The sequence below is a fragment of the Siniperca chuatsi genome, linkage group LG18 (assembly GCF_020085105.1).
Source record: "Siniperca chuatsi isolate FFG_IHB_CAS linkage group LG18, ASM2008510v1, whole genome shotgun sequence".
Lineage (NCBI taxonomy): Eukaryota > Metazoa > Chordata > Actinopteri > Centrarchiformes > Sinipercidae > Siniperca > Siniperca chuatsi.
The window spans coordinates 154,042-168,439 of NC_058059.1; the positions used below are offsets into that span (position 1 = coordinate 154,042).

The 14,398-nt window shown below is 45.1% G+C and overlaps 1 protein-coding gene across 1 annotated transcript in view; it reads right to left on the reverse strand.

Moving 5' to 3' along the window:
- apc (APC regulator of WNT signaling pathway) overlaps positions 1-12,023 on the reverse strand; it is a 46,496-nt gene extending 34,473 nt beyond the window's left edge. The window contains exons 1-2 of the mRNA XM_044175031.1: positions 11,910-12,023; positions 621-776 (exon numbers count right to left, since the gene is read on the reverse strand). Coding sequence (XP_044030966.1) covers positions 621-755 — 135 coding nt within the window. The 5' untranslated portion in view covers positions 756-776; positions 11,910-12,023. The remainder of the gene's footprint in view (positions 1-620; positions 777-11,909) is intronic.
- Positions 12,024-14,398: the final 2,375 nt, after the last annotated feature.

Here is a 14,398-nt window from a genome sequence, read left to right on the forward strand (position 1 = left end):
CTGTCCCCCTTGTATATGTTTATATATTATGTAGTTTTGCCTGCACTGTTATATTGTTGTTGTTTATTATGATTGTGTAGTTTGTGTTAACGTGCTTTGGAAACATTGTATTGGATGCAATCATGACAAATGAAAATGTAATTGAGAGTCTGCCATCATGACAGAGAGATGAAACATTTTTGACTCTGAAACAAGTAAAAGTACTTTTCAGACTGTATTCTGCAGTACTAACAGGAGTAGTACATGCAGTAGTACACATACAGACATTTCGTAAGGAGGACAGTAGATTTAACCCTCTATCTCTAATAATCTAAATGTGGTCCTGACAAAAGCTGCAGTGTACATGCGTGTCTCTGTCAGAGTGTCTGTGTGGTACTTGTGTCCACAGGCGTACAGTAACTAAGTACATTTACTGAGTAATCTGTAGTACTAACAAAACTAACAACAATTAACTCAAATCTGACTCAATCTAAAACACGTTTGTCAAAAGACTAAAATCAGAGTTAACATTGCTGTTAGTACTCAGGTCAGTTAGTGCTGTGTGCAGTATCTCAGTACTACAGTGTGCAGTATCTCAGTACTACAGTGTGCAGTATTTCAGTAGTATTCGGAGTACTAACCTTCATGTTGGAGGCCTCAGTCTCCAGTTTGGTCAGGTGGTTGGAGTTGTCCTGCAGCTCCTGTCGCAGGTTGGAGTTCTCCATCTTTAACACCTCCACCTGCCTCAGCAGCTGGTCGTACGACGCTGCCGCCATGTTGGAGAACCCACGTCTGACCTGCACAAAACAAACCATAAACCATGACACTGCAGTACTGTGGCACTGTAGTATTGTGATACTGTAGTACTGAGCTGCAGGAAGTACACAGGAAAACAAATAATGTAAAGATTGTTTGTTTTCAGATGTTTTAACTTTTTAACACTGGTGGCAGGACTACGGGCAGGACTATTGCAGGAGGGACTACAGGAAGGGACTACAAGCGGGACTACAGGCGGGACTACAAGTGGGACTACAGGCCGGACTACAAGTGGGACTACAAGTGGGACTACAGGCAGGAATACAGGCGGGACTACAGGCGGGACTACAGGCCGGACTACAGGCCGGACTACAGGCCGGACTACAGGCGGGACTACAGGCCGGACTACAGGCCGGACTACAAGTGGGACTACAGGCCGGACTACAAGTGGGACTACAGGCAGGAATACAGGCGGGACTACAAGCGGGATTACAAGTGGGAATACAGGCGGGACTACAGGCGGGACTACAAGTGGGACTACAGGCAGGAATACAGGCGGGACTACAGGCGGGACTACAAGCGGGAATACAGGCGGGACTACAGGCGGGACTACAGGCGGGACTACAGGCCGGACTACAGGCGGGACTACAGGCGGGACTACAGGCGGGACTACAAGTGGGACTACAGGCCGGACTACAGGCGGACTACAGGCCGGACTACAGGCCGGACTACAGGCCGGACTACAAGTGGGACTACAGGCAGGAATACAGGCGGGACTACAGGCAGGAATACAGGCGGGACTACAGGAAGGAACACAGGCCGGACTACAAGTGGGACTACAGGCGGGACTACAGGCGGGACTACAGGCAGGAATACAGGCGGGACTACAGGAAGGGACTACAGGCAGGAATACAGGAGGGACTACAGGCGGGACTACAAGCGGGACTACAGGCGGGACTACAAGCGGGACTACAGGCGGGACTACAGGAAGGAACACAGGCGGGACTACAGGCGGGACTACAGGCCAGACTACAGGCCAGACTACAAGTGGGACTACAGGCGGGACTACATCATCAGGTACTGCAGTGTAACTGTACATCATCAGGTACTGCGGGGTAACTGTACATCATCAGGTACTGCGGTGTAACTGTACATCATCAGGTACTGCAGGGTAACTGTACATCATCAGGTACTGCGGTGTAACTGTACATCATCAGGTACTGCAGGGTAACTGTACATCATCAGGTACTGCGGGGTAACTGTACATCATCAGGTACTGCAGGGTAACTGTACATCATCAGGTACTGCGGGGTAACTGTACATCATCAGGTACTGCAGTGTAACTGTACATCATCAGGTACTGCGGGGTAACTGTACATCATCAGGTACTGCAGTGTAACTGTACATCATCAGGTACTGCGGGGTAACTGTACATCAGGTACTGCGGTGTAACTGTACATCATCAGGTACTGCGGGGTAATTGTACATCAGGTACTGCGGTGTAACTGTACATCATCAGGTACTGCGGGGTAACTGTACATCAGGTACTGCAGTGTAACTGTACATCATCAGGTACTGCGGGGTAACTGTACATCATCAGGTACTGCGGGGTAACTGTACATCATCAGGTACTGCGCGGGTAACTGTACATCATCAGGTACTGCGTGTAACTGTACATCATCAGGTACTGCGGGGTAACTGTACATCATCAGGTACTGCGGGGTAACTGTACATCATCAGGTACTGCAGTGTAACTGTACATCATCAGGTACTGCGGGGTAACTGTACATCATCAGGTACTGCGGGGTAACTGTACATCATCAGGTACTGCAGTGTAACTGTACATCATCAGGTACTGCGGGGTAACTGTACATCATCAGGTACTGCAGTGTAACTGTACATCATCAGGTACTGCGGGGTAACTGTACATCATCAGGTACTGCGGTGTAACTGTACATCATCAGGTACTGCCGTGTAACTGTACATCAGGTACTGCGGGGTAACTGTACATCATCAGGTACTGCAGTGTAACTGTACATCATCAGGTACTGCAGTGTAACTGTACATCATCAGGTACTGCCGTGTAACTGTACATCAGGTACTGCAGTGTAACTGTACATCATCAGGTACTGCAGTGTAACTGTACATCATCAGGTACTGCGGGGTAACTGTACATCAGGAGTTGTTTTTTTTCTCTCTGCTCAACAGATTAAATAAAGCTGATATTTATATTTAGATTTTCTGTGAATGTATTTGTTTTAAATAAAGGTCCATGTAGGAACAACAGCGTTGAAAGGGTGTGTGTGCGCGTGTCGGCATCATGTGATGTTTCCTCTCTGTTACACTGATGTCAATGTCTGACTGTCACATGATTCATACAAACACCACAGTACAGTACTACAACACTGGATGGGGCTTCATAGTGAGTTTCAGCTCACTGTTTATCTGTCCTGCCCAAAACTTTACTGTTTTGGTTCACTCTCACCACTCTCAGCGTCGTTTTCAGAGAAAAAGCTGTAAAAAGTACTGTACACTACCGACTCAGCAGCAAACAGCAAACAAACACAGTTAAGCCCCTTTTCCACTGCATGGTACGACTCGGCTCGACCTGCTCTTTTTTGGTTTTCTATTGTGGATAGTACCTGGTACGTTGTTTGGTACCACCTCGGTCGAGGTTCCAAGCGAGCTGAGCCGATAATAAAAGGTGACAACACTGCAGGCCACTGATTGGTCAGAGAAAATCTTCACTAGAATCGTCACTTGTGCGACACGGGACATCAAACCCACCATTTTTAAATAGTCAAGCTACCAGAAACAGCGGCCGCAATTTTTTTTATTCACTTGACCCAGATTTTCAAAAAAATGGCAGCCCACAAATCCATGTTGTGGTCAACTGACAGACATTCCTCTGTTCGGTTGCCGATGAAGGGATCCAGCGAGATGGAGCAACACAAAACAAGGTGTATCGAGAAGTCTCTCAACTGTCGGCCGAACACGGCTACCAACAGTGTAGGGAAAAGTAAAAAAATAAATAAAATAAAATAAACACAGGCCAGAGTGGTTCGAACCAGAAGAGCTGGAAGTGGTTTGACCAGATGGACGCAATATATGGCAATAGACCGGCGAGCAATGGGAGGGAGGGCGGCCTTTACTCAGCCACAGCTTTGAGTCCATGATGGAGGATGGTAAGTTTTTTGTAACATGTACTGTATTCTGCTTGAAACCTTTGTTTTCTTTAGTTGGCCAGCTATTGGAAAGCTCACTTCCAACAACCAAGCCTATTTTACTCTAAAACTTGTGTAAAATCAACATGTCGTCGACGACTGCTAATAATAAGCTAGTGCTACTGTTGTGCTATTTGTGATTGTTTGTTAAATTTTCTAGAGTTGTTGTTGCTATTTCGTATTGTGTTGCAGTAGTTTGTGTAATTAACAAGTCATTTGTATAAACTTTCAGTTCAAGATTCCATTTCGATGAGCCAGGAGGGTTCAATAACGAGCCCTTCCCCTAGCGATGACGCCCCGTCGGTACCAGCAGCAGCAACCTCCGGTGCCAACATGACACTGCAGAGTGTAGTCACAGGTAAGAAATAGGTATGGCAAAACAACTGGAAGTGTACCATTTTACTTTTACATCATCATCATCATTTCCCAATGGTACATCGGTTGCTGTCAGACCAAACTCCAATGCAGTTAATATAACAGGAGAAAAAGCTTCCACTCTTCTAGCCTGAAGTCTGTGAATCTCTGCACTAAAATTTAGAACATGTGGTAATTGAACATAATATACTTCCATAACAATGCTTTGATTGATAAGTGAAATGTCTCAAGCTCCAAATTAAGGTATTTCCCAAAAAAAGAATTTATAAACATGCTTTGGTTAACCACCTCCCATTTCTACCTTTATTTCTTCATTATTGTCCAGGCAAGGGGAAACGGAGCCTTTACCAACAGCAGCATCTGACCCTGAGCCCTGGACTAGACCCCCTCTTACTGCATGCCCTATGTATATAGTTTGTACTTTGCACTCATTTGTATTTGCAATACAATTACACATAACTTATGTATATAGTTTGCTGTTGTATTTGCACATTTGTTTGTTAAATAAACCGTTTTGTAACTTTTGTAACTAACACATACGTATTTTCATCATGGTTTCCTATTTAAAGAGCTTTGGCATTTAATTTACCAAATAGTGAATCCTGATAACCTTTATAAAAACCCTGTGTGACAATGAAAACAAAGGAACTTACTATTACTGTAACTGTACTGCAAAAACAGGATGAAAAAGTTTGTTCTTATCCAATTTTAGTATAAACAATATATGTTAAAATAATAAAAGATAAACTTAAAAAATTTGATAGAACCATTATATCCAAGAATTCTGGGATACACTAGCATTTGTGGTATTTTCCAATAATGAGATTTTACATGTTTTACCACAAGCTATTTTATTCAGGATTCATAAATCCATAGAAACGATTCATATTTTCAGGTCAGTTAAGTCAAGTTATTATTCTCCTGTAAACCAAGTGATACCTTCAGGTTGTAAGAGCAACCAGCCTTCCACAGGCTTTCAACAGAAACTGTAGCATCATGCAAGCTCCCAGGCAGTCCTGCAAACACGCCCCAGAAAATTCCCTTTCCATTACAACACCTGGAAGGACGATGGAGTGCCAGCCTTTACGGTTGAAATAGTCGCAGCGGTACTCCTGCGGTGCCAAGATGGGTATGTGTTAGGGCTGCATGATATTTCATTTCAGCATCGACATCGCAATGTGCGCATGTGCAATAGTCACATTGCAGGATGTGCGATGTCAAGTAAGGCAAATTAACTCAAACACGTCATGCTACAACTTCGTTCAGTTACGCGAGGCGGATTTCGAGTGCACGTATTCCTGTGATCAGCAGCACCTCGTCCTGGTGCTGGTTAACAGTTAAAAAGTTAGTCAGGGGGCTCGTGCATGCGCTAATGTAAGAAACACTTAACACACACAACACATGCAGTATCCGGATCTATCTGTACTTGCATCTTGCTTGAGTTAGAGAGTTTTACCGTCCTCAGCCGCGCCGGGAGGCCACCACGCAGATGAAGCATACATGTGAACATCGTTAGAAACGGTGGATTGCATGTAAACTGCGACACACAAGTCCATTTGTAAAGTTTATTAAAAAACATGTTGTTTTTCCCAAATAGCTCTCCACCTGTCCTCTCTCCACCTGTCCTCTCTCCACCTGTCCTCTCTCCACCTGTCCATGCCGGTGTCAGAGCAACATACAAGCTGATTTGTGGAGGCGTGGCAGAGGGCTGAACCAAGTGTGGTAGAAGCAGGAGGGGGGTTTTGATTTGTTACAAGAGGATCGACTTTTAAAGTCCCCAAATTATGAAAATTCTGATTGTTAATTGTATATCTGTACATGAATAACACACTGCATGTATCTGGAGACATTTCCTGGATTTTTTTCATATCGCAGAAAAAACAGATATCGCAATGTCATTTTTTCCAATATCATGCAGCCCTAGTTTGTGTGATCCATCAATTGCACCAATATACTGTGGGAGCCCCCACCTGTTCTCATTTCTTTAAACTTCTCCTGGTCTGGGAAACTAATTTGTTGCAGTACCAACGTCTCTACAGCAGCGCAGAACTCCTGCTCACACCGACACACAGTTGTTATGCTTACTCCGAAAAACACTGTACTCAGAGCCGATCGCAAGCTTCCACAGTGCGATGGCCACTCTCTTCTTTAGAGGTACACACCCGTGGAAGTTTATGTCCTGTCTCTCCATCACTGGATGCAGTTTGTTGCACAGGTAGATAAATGTTTCTTTGGACTTTCTAAAGTCCTGCCCCCATTGAGTGTTTGTGAAGCTGGGAACAATCACATCCCACCACTCGGAAGCTCAGTTGAACACCCAAAGTGTGAAAGATCTGAAATACACATGCACAGCATACACATTTTAATACGTAACAGAGGTAGCTAAAGTTCATTAAATGCTTTGTAACACTGCACTTACTACGTATAGCGACTGTGACCCTAAACACATTGCTAAGCTAGCTGCCAGGTTAGCTTACCCGCTAGCGTCGTCTTTGAGTGACCAGAGTGGTCTCGTTTTTTTCAGCAGTCTTTTGTCTGGCTGCTTTGAGCCCTTTCTCTCCTTGCTGTGACAAACAGCTTCATTCTGAGAATGAAGAACACCATCCCTTCGATATCCTTTATTGTTCCTGTGTTTGTGTTGCGCCGAAGATGATGTCACAGCAGTTTTATGCGAAGCCGTTGTGGCGATCACCTAAGAATCCCGCCTACGTTGAGGGGGTACTATCTGCAGTGGAAAACGAAATAGAGAAAAGTACCTGGTACAAAATGCGAGTAGAGTCGAGTAGAGCCGAGCTGTACCAGGCAGTGGAAACACGACCTTAGAGAGCAGCTGCTGAACATAGCGGAGCATCTAGCTGCTAAAGAGCCAGATGTTTCCCTCAGCAGCTGCTGAACATAGCGGAGCATCTAGCTGCTAAAGAGCCAGATGTTCCCCTCAGCAGCTGCTGAACATAGCGGAGCATCTAGCTGCTAAAGAGCCAGATGTTTCCCTCAGCAGCTGCTGGAGACCAAACACAGAGCTGACAGAGAGAAGACCGGACTGACGTCCATCAGGAGACACAGACACGCCTCCTGATGAAGGGTCACGTGACTCTGACACGCCTCCTGATGAAGCGTCATGTGACTCTGACACGCCTCCTGATGAAGCGTCATGTGACTCTGACACGCCTCCTGATGAAGCGTCATGTGACTCTGACACGCCTCCTGATGAAGCGTCATGTGACTCTGTAGCTGCTGGAGGTGGAAATCAGCAGCTGTTTGATCACAAGTTCAACACTTAAAAGGTGACGACATGTTAACCTCTTAAAATCCACCTGCCCACCGGTGACCCGCTTAAGCTAGTTCTAAGTGGCGTAGCATCACGCATAAAGATATAAACGTTTAAACTTTTGGCAATATGGACATTCAAATTGTTACATCGGTTAGATTCTCCTCCATTCAATTGTTCGGTTCATTTTACGGAAACCATGAGCACCAACGTGTAATTTATTCAGATTTTCCGGCATGGTAAACAAGAGAGACGGGAAAAAAACTGGTGACTCCCTACCTTTGAAGCGGTCATAAAGTCCGAATATGTGTCCATTCCTCGATTGTTTATATCCTTTTAGTCCGTAACGGTCCACCGATCAAAATAATCAAAAGGGGTTTCATAAAATTAATCCAAGTTGTGAATATTGTCCTGTGAAGTCCACTGCTAACTGTCTGCTAACTTTGTTCATCAAACAAAAACCGGCACTTCTTCCGACAGGAAAGACATTTTCCCTTCTTCCTGCACAGTGCTGTATGTTTATTTTCGCTAGGAGCTGCCTACATATTGAAATTGTCCCCACCTTTTTCATTTTTACCCCCTGCCGTAACAGCGTCAGCAATCGCAAAGATGTCATCTCTTGAAGCAGTTAAGTTGTTCATTTTGATCTATTTTTTAAATAAGTAAGACTTAACAAAATAACTATTTAAAATTCAGTTTATGGGGTTTATTAATTTTACAATTGCTTTATTTCATTACAGATCAAAAAGGTCATCAAGGTTCATCGATAAACTGTAGGCTACAACAAACAAACAACAACATCATTTAATTATTGTAGAACATTAAGTAAAAGTTAAACACTAATTTCGGATAATAACGTGTTGTTTTAGTTACGCTACTGGGAACAGACAAACGCAGCGCTCATCCCGTCCGCTCTGCTCCGGCCCCCGTCTCCAGCCCTTCATCTCGTCAGCCCTGGACCCCCGCCTCCAGCCCTTCATCTCGTCAGCCCTGGACCCCCGCCCGGCTCAGCTACTCCCGGATTCCACCTCGACCCCGCCCGGCTCAGCTACTCCCGGATTCCACCTCGACCCCGCCCGGCTCAGCTACTCCCGGATTCCACCCTCGACCCCCGCCCGGCTCAGCTACTCCCCGGATTCCACCCTCGACCCCCGCCCGGCTCAGCTACTCCCCGGATTCCACCCTCGACCCCCGCCCGGCTCAGCTACTCCCCGGATTCCACCCTCGACCCCGCCCGGCTCAGCTACTCCCGGATTCCACCCTCGACCCCGCCCGGCTCAGCTACTCCCGGATTCCACCCTCGACCCCGCCCGGCTCAGCTACTCCCGGATTCCACCCTCGACCCCCGCCCGGCTCAGCTACTCCCGGATTCCACCCTGGACCCCGCCCGGCTCAGCTACTCCCGGATTCCACCCTCGACCCCCGCCCGGGTCAGCTACTCCACGGATTCCACCCTCGACCCCCGCCCGGTTCAGCTACTCCCCGGATTCCACCTCGACCCCCGCCCGGTTCAGCTACTCCCGGATTCCACCCTCGACCCCCGCCCGGCTCAGCTACTCCCCGGATTCCACTCTGGACCCCCGCCCGGCTCAGCTACTCCCCGGATTCCACCCTGGACCCCCGCCCGGCTCAGCTACAGTTTTCCCCTGTTGCTCTACACAGCCAGCTACCAGCCCGGGTCTCCACGCATCAAGCCTTCCACTCTGCTCCCTTCAACCCAGCAATAAATATTCATCTTTTATCCAACTCCAGTCTCCTCACCTCTGTGTGTCTTCCACTTGGGTTCACTAGCCGTAACAAAGTTAAAAACGAATCAACGTGTTGTTTTAATTACACAACTGGGAATCAAGAAACGGAGCTCCCCCCCTCCTCACACACTTCTTAAGCATTCATCCTTCTTCAGTTGTGTTTCCAAATCCAAATCTATCAAATCTTGCTAGCTCTAGCTCGACATATAGCAGCCTGCTTATCAAAAGACGTCTCAACAATGGCCGTTGCTAGGCAACCGGGGTGGCGTGAATGTTGAGCGCAGCATATGTACAGCGATTTCTGGAAGGGGTAAAAATTATCCCTTGGCAGTTCTAGGTATAAATGATTGTAATTTTTTAATAATTGAATAATTTTTAGCCCACACCCCCTATAATTCATTGCGTCGTTCTGGCATCAAGCATCAAGAATTATTGTTATTCAAACATGACCTTTTATAGACGAGGAACAACAAAAACTGTTGGAGCCTTTGTGTCACTGCTGTGTCTTTAAACTGTATTTATGATTTATTTTGTGTCTGTCAATGTGGTGATCATACAGTTACAGCTAAAACAATTAGTCAATTAATCGCTTAGTCGACAGACAGAAAAATAATCAGTAACTATTTTGATAATCAATTAATGGTCTCAGATATTTTTCTGTTTGTTGGTGGAATAAAACGTGAAGTCACTTCAGACATTTTTCACTACGTTTAATATTTCATCGACTAAATCATTAAAATTGAGAAAATATCAGCTGATTAATTGATAATGAAACTGTTAGTTGCTAATCACGTTTGTTCTGCAGTTTAAAGTTCAGTGTTCAGTCTGTTCATGTGAAGAACTTTTACTGCATTTTAATACGATGAATATTGTGATAATACTACTACTTTACTGTGATACTTTCAAATAAACAGTGTGAAAACTGTGGATCTACGGAGGGCCAAGGCACCAGCGACCCCGGTTTCCATCCAGGGGGTCAGTGTGGACATTGTAGAGGACTACAAGTACCTGGGAGTACACATGGACAATAAACTGGACTGGACCAAGAACACTCAGGCTGTTTACAGGAAGGGCCAGAGCCGCCTCTGTTTCCTGAGGAGGCTGAGGTCCTTCAACATCTGCCGGACGATGCTGAAGATGTTTTATGAGTCTGTGGTGGCCGGTGCTGTCCTGTATGCTGTTGCATGCTGGGGCAGCAGGCTGAGGGTAGCGGACGCCAACAGACTCAACAAACTGACCCGTAAGGCCGGTGGCATTGTGGGGGTGGAGCTGGACTCTCTGGCGGTGGTGTCAGAGAGGAGGATGCTGGGTAAACTACACGCCATCTTGGACAGCGTCTCCCACCCGCTCCATGACGTGCCGGTCAAACAAAGGAGCGCCTTCAGCGGAAGACTCATCCCCCCACAATGCACCACAGAGCGCCACAGGAAGTCACTCCTGCCTGTGGCCATCAGACTCTTTAACTCCTCCCTCTAAGTGTCAGTCTGTATGACCCGAAGTCACTAAACTGGACATTGATCATTAACATCTCTGCAATACTTGAGATAATTGTGCAATATTCTGTTTAATACTCCTGTGCTATATTTAGTTTTCCTATTTATTGATATTGATATTATATACCTCCGTTACTGCTGTGCAATATCTTAATAACCTCAATAAGCTGCACTTAACTCGACAGTACATGCACCACTGCTTATCACTTATTTTATTACATTGTATTATTATACTGTATTATCATCATCGACCGGTAAACCCACCTGGTACTTAATTTATTTTCTGACCTGTTTTATAGTGTATTATAGTGTATTATAGTGTATAGTCTCCTGTGTGACTGACTGACGGCGAGCTGCTGTAACAAAGAGTTTCCCCTCGGGGATCAATAAAGTATTTCTGATTCTGAAATACTGATACTCTGATACACAGTGCTACTGCAGTACTACACAGTACTACATCAGAACTGTACAGTACTTGATCAGAACTACCACACAGTACTACATCAGTACTACACAGTACTACAGTTCAGCTACAGAGAAATACAACTAGCACACACTCTCACATCTTCCGGTTTAACAGTTTCTGCATCATCAATTATTAATCAATCACATTGTGATCAATGATAATCAGTGATCAGTCTGATCCTGGATCAGCTTCACCATCTGAGAGAATAAATTACACAATAGAAAACAATAAAAGACAGAATAGAAAAACAAATTCTCCTCTGTTCGTTTATTTTTTATTCCTTTTCTCTGCCTCCATCCTCCATCACCGGTCGGCCATTTTCTCTCCCTCCTCTCTCCTCCCTCCATGATTCCTGCCTCCCCCCTCTGCATCCATCCTCTCTCCCCTTCTCTCCCTCCATCACAGGAAACACACACAAAATAAATTCAATCCACCAAAGAAGAAGAAAACCACACCAGAGAACAACAGACAATGAAAGAAGAACACCACGGCCCGGCCCTCAATAACCCATCTGACACAAAATAAAAACAAAGACGGACGAGAGCAGATGAAGAAAGGATGAATAGATTCTGGATAAAGAAACAGAAAATGGCAGCTCACCCCATCGCTGTAGCCTCCATCACCCTCCCTCTGTCTCTCTCTCTCTCTCTGTGTCTGACAGAGGGCAGTCAGCTGGGCGAACCAGCAGCCAATCAGGCGACAGACACAGGGGGGGGGGGGCTGCCTCTCCCTCCTCCTCCTGCTCCCAGCATGCTTTGCAGCAACTGCTGCAGGCAGACTGACCGGGTTACTGAGACACACACACACACACACACACACACACACACACACACACACACACACACAATAAAACACACACAAACACACCCACACACACACACACAATAAAAAAACACACACACAATAAAACACACACACACACACACAATAAAGACACACACACACACACACAATAAAGACACACACACAATAAATCACACACAAACACACACACACACACACACACACACACTCTGCAGTCTAATCAGTGCTGGACTCGTCTTCTTGGATTCACTTTAAAGCTGAACTGCTTTCATTACGATTATCTGAGGTTGAGTCCCAAAACACGGGTTGAAAACACCGAAGACCCCCCACACAACTAACGTTAGCATGGGAAAACTAACGTTAGCATGAGAAAACTAACGTTAGCATGAGAAAACTAACGTTAGCAATAAAAACTAACGTTAGCATGAGAAAACTAACGTTAGCATGAGAAAACTAACATTAGCAATAAAAACTAACGTTAGCATGGGAAAACTAACGTTAGCATGAGAAAACTAACGTTAGCATAAGAAAACTAACATTAGCAATAAAAACTAACGTTAGCATGAGAAAACTAACGTTAGCATGAGAAAACTAACGTTAGCATAAGAAAACTAACGTTAGCATAAGAAAACTAACATTAGCAATAAAAACTAACGTTAGCAATAAAAACTAACGTTAGCATGAGAAAACTAACGTTAGCATGGGAAAACTAACATTAGCATGAGAAAACTAACATTAGCAATAAAAACTAACGTTAGCATGAGAAAACTAACGTTAGCAAAAAAACTAACGTTAGCATGAGAAAACTAACGTTAGCATGAGAAAACTAACGTTAGCATGAGAAAACTAACGTTAGCATGGGAAAACTAACATTAGCATGAGAAAACTAACATTAGCAATAAAAACTAACGTTAGCAATAAAAACTAACGTTAGCATGAGAAAACTAACTAGTCTTCATTTCAGGGCCAGAAACAGTGAAAGCCTTTACACAACAGGGGCTTGATGAATTAACGGCATGAACTATTCATACCGGCAGCGATCCGAATTTGCAACCCTTGTTCAGTAAGAAATTAGCGCCAGCCGGTACTAAAACTCAGTTGTGGTTGGAGCTGTTCCAGTAACAGCGCGTCTGTCAAATATGATCTTCACCTCCGCCCACAGACTCCCGGGACGGGACGGCCCGCAGCGCCGCCTCCATCACGCACTTCTGCATCACAGACGTCCAGCTGGAATCTCTTTCGCTCTCAGTGGGATCGGACTTTCACTGCGCCGCTGCAGAAAGCCGCTGTCGATCAATAACGTCTGTCTACGCTTCTTTGGACCAAACTAAATCGACAGGTCCACCATTGTCATTAGGAGGTGTGACATGATGTCCGTTCCTCACGTGACTGGATAATTATTTAATTAATAATTTAAATAATAATTTATTCACCGTGTGAAAACTCAAAAAACTAAAATCAACCGCGTTCCGGAAAAAAATGACGAAGCTTTTTCGTCGTGTAATATATCGTGTTCTGTGTGAACGTACTCATGACAAAACAACCGTTCAAACTAATATATTGACATGCGAATTAACCGCACGAAAAAACGCCCCAATGTGTAAAGGCCTTAACAGTGCAAGCTGTCGGACATTCAAACAGACGCAGTTTCAGTGTAAAATCATCCACCTTATTAAAACCCAGAGCTCTGACCACATCACTAGATGCTAACAGCTAACTACCCACTCTGAGCTAACCGGCAGGTTTCCGTCTAGAGATAATGAATACTTTCCACTCGTTATTTCTGTGTTTGTGCAGTTTAAAGCACAAAAACAACTTTTCATGTTGACGTTCTGTAAACCTGTTCATAAATGAAAACAGTGACAACAGTGTGACGTCTTCATTTGTCTGCCCAACAGTCCAAAACACAAACATAAATAATAACAATCACATGAGAAACATTTCCCTCCATCACTCTCCATCTTCATGTGAGCGTATAGACGCCAGCTGTGCTAACATTAAGCTAACATGAAGCTAACATCAGCGGACTGTTTGTTGTTGTTGAAAGGTGCTGCACACGCCTTCACCTCTTTACTTCCTGTTTACTGAGGTCAGAGCTAACAGGACGTCAGAGCTCACGGGTGCTAACACTTCCTGATTTAGACCATGGACGTATAAAGAGAGCTGGATACAGCGTCGGAGGCGGGGCCCCGTTCATTCCTGTGAAGGTTGCTCAGTGGCGCAGCCAGAAGAGCCACTTCCCGCTGTAAAGACATTACCCGGATTAATGCATGCGCACCAGAGAC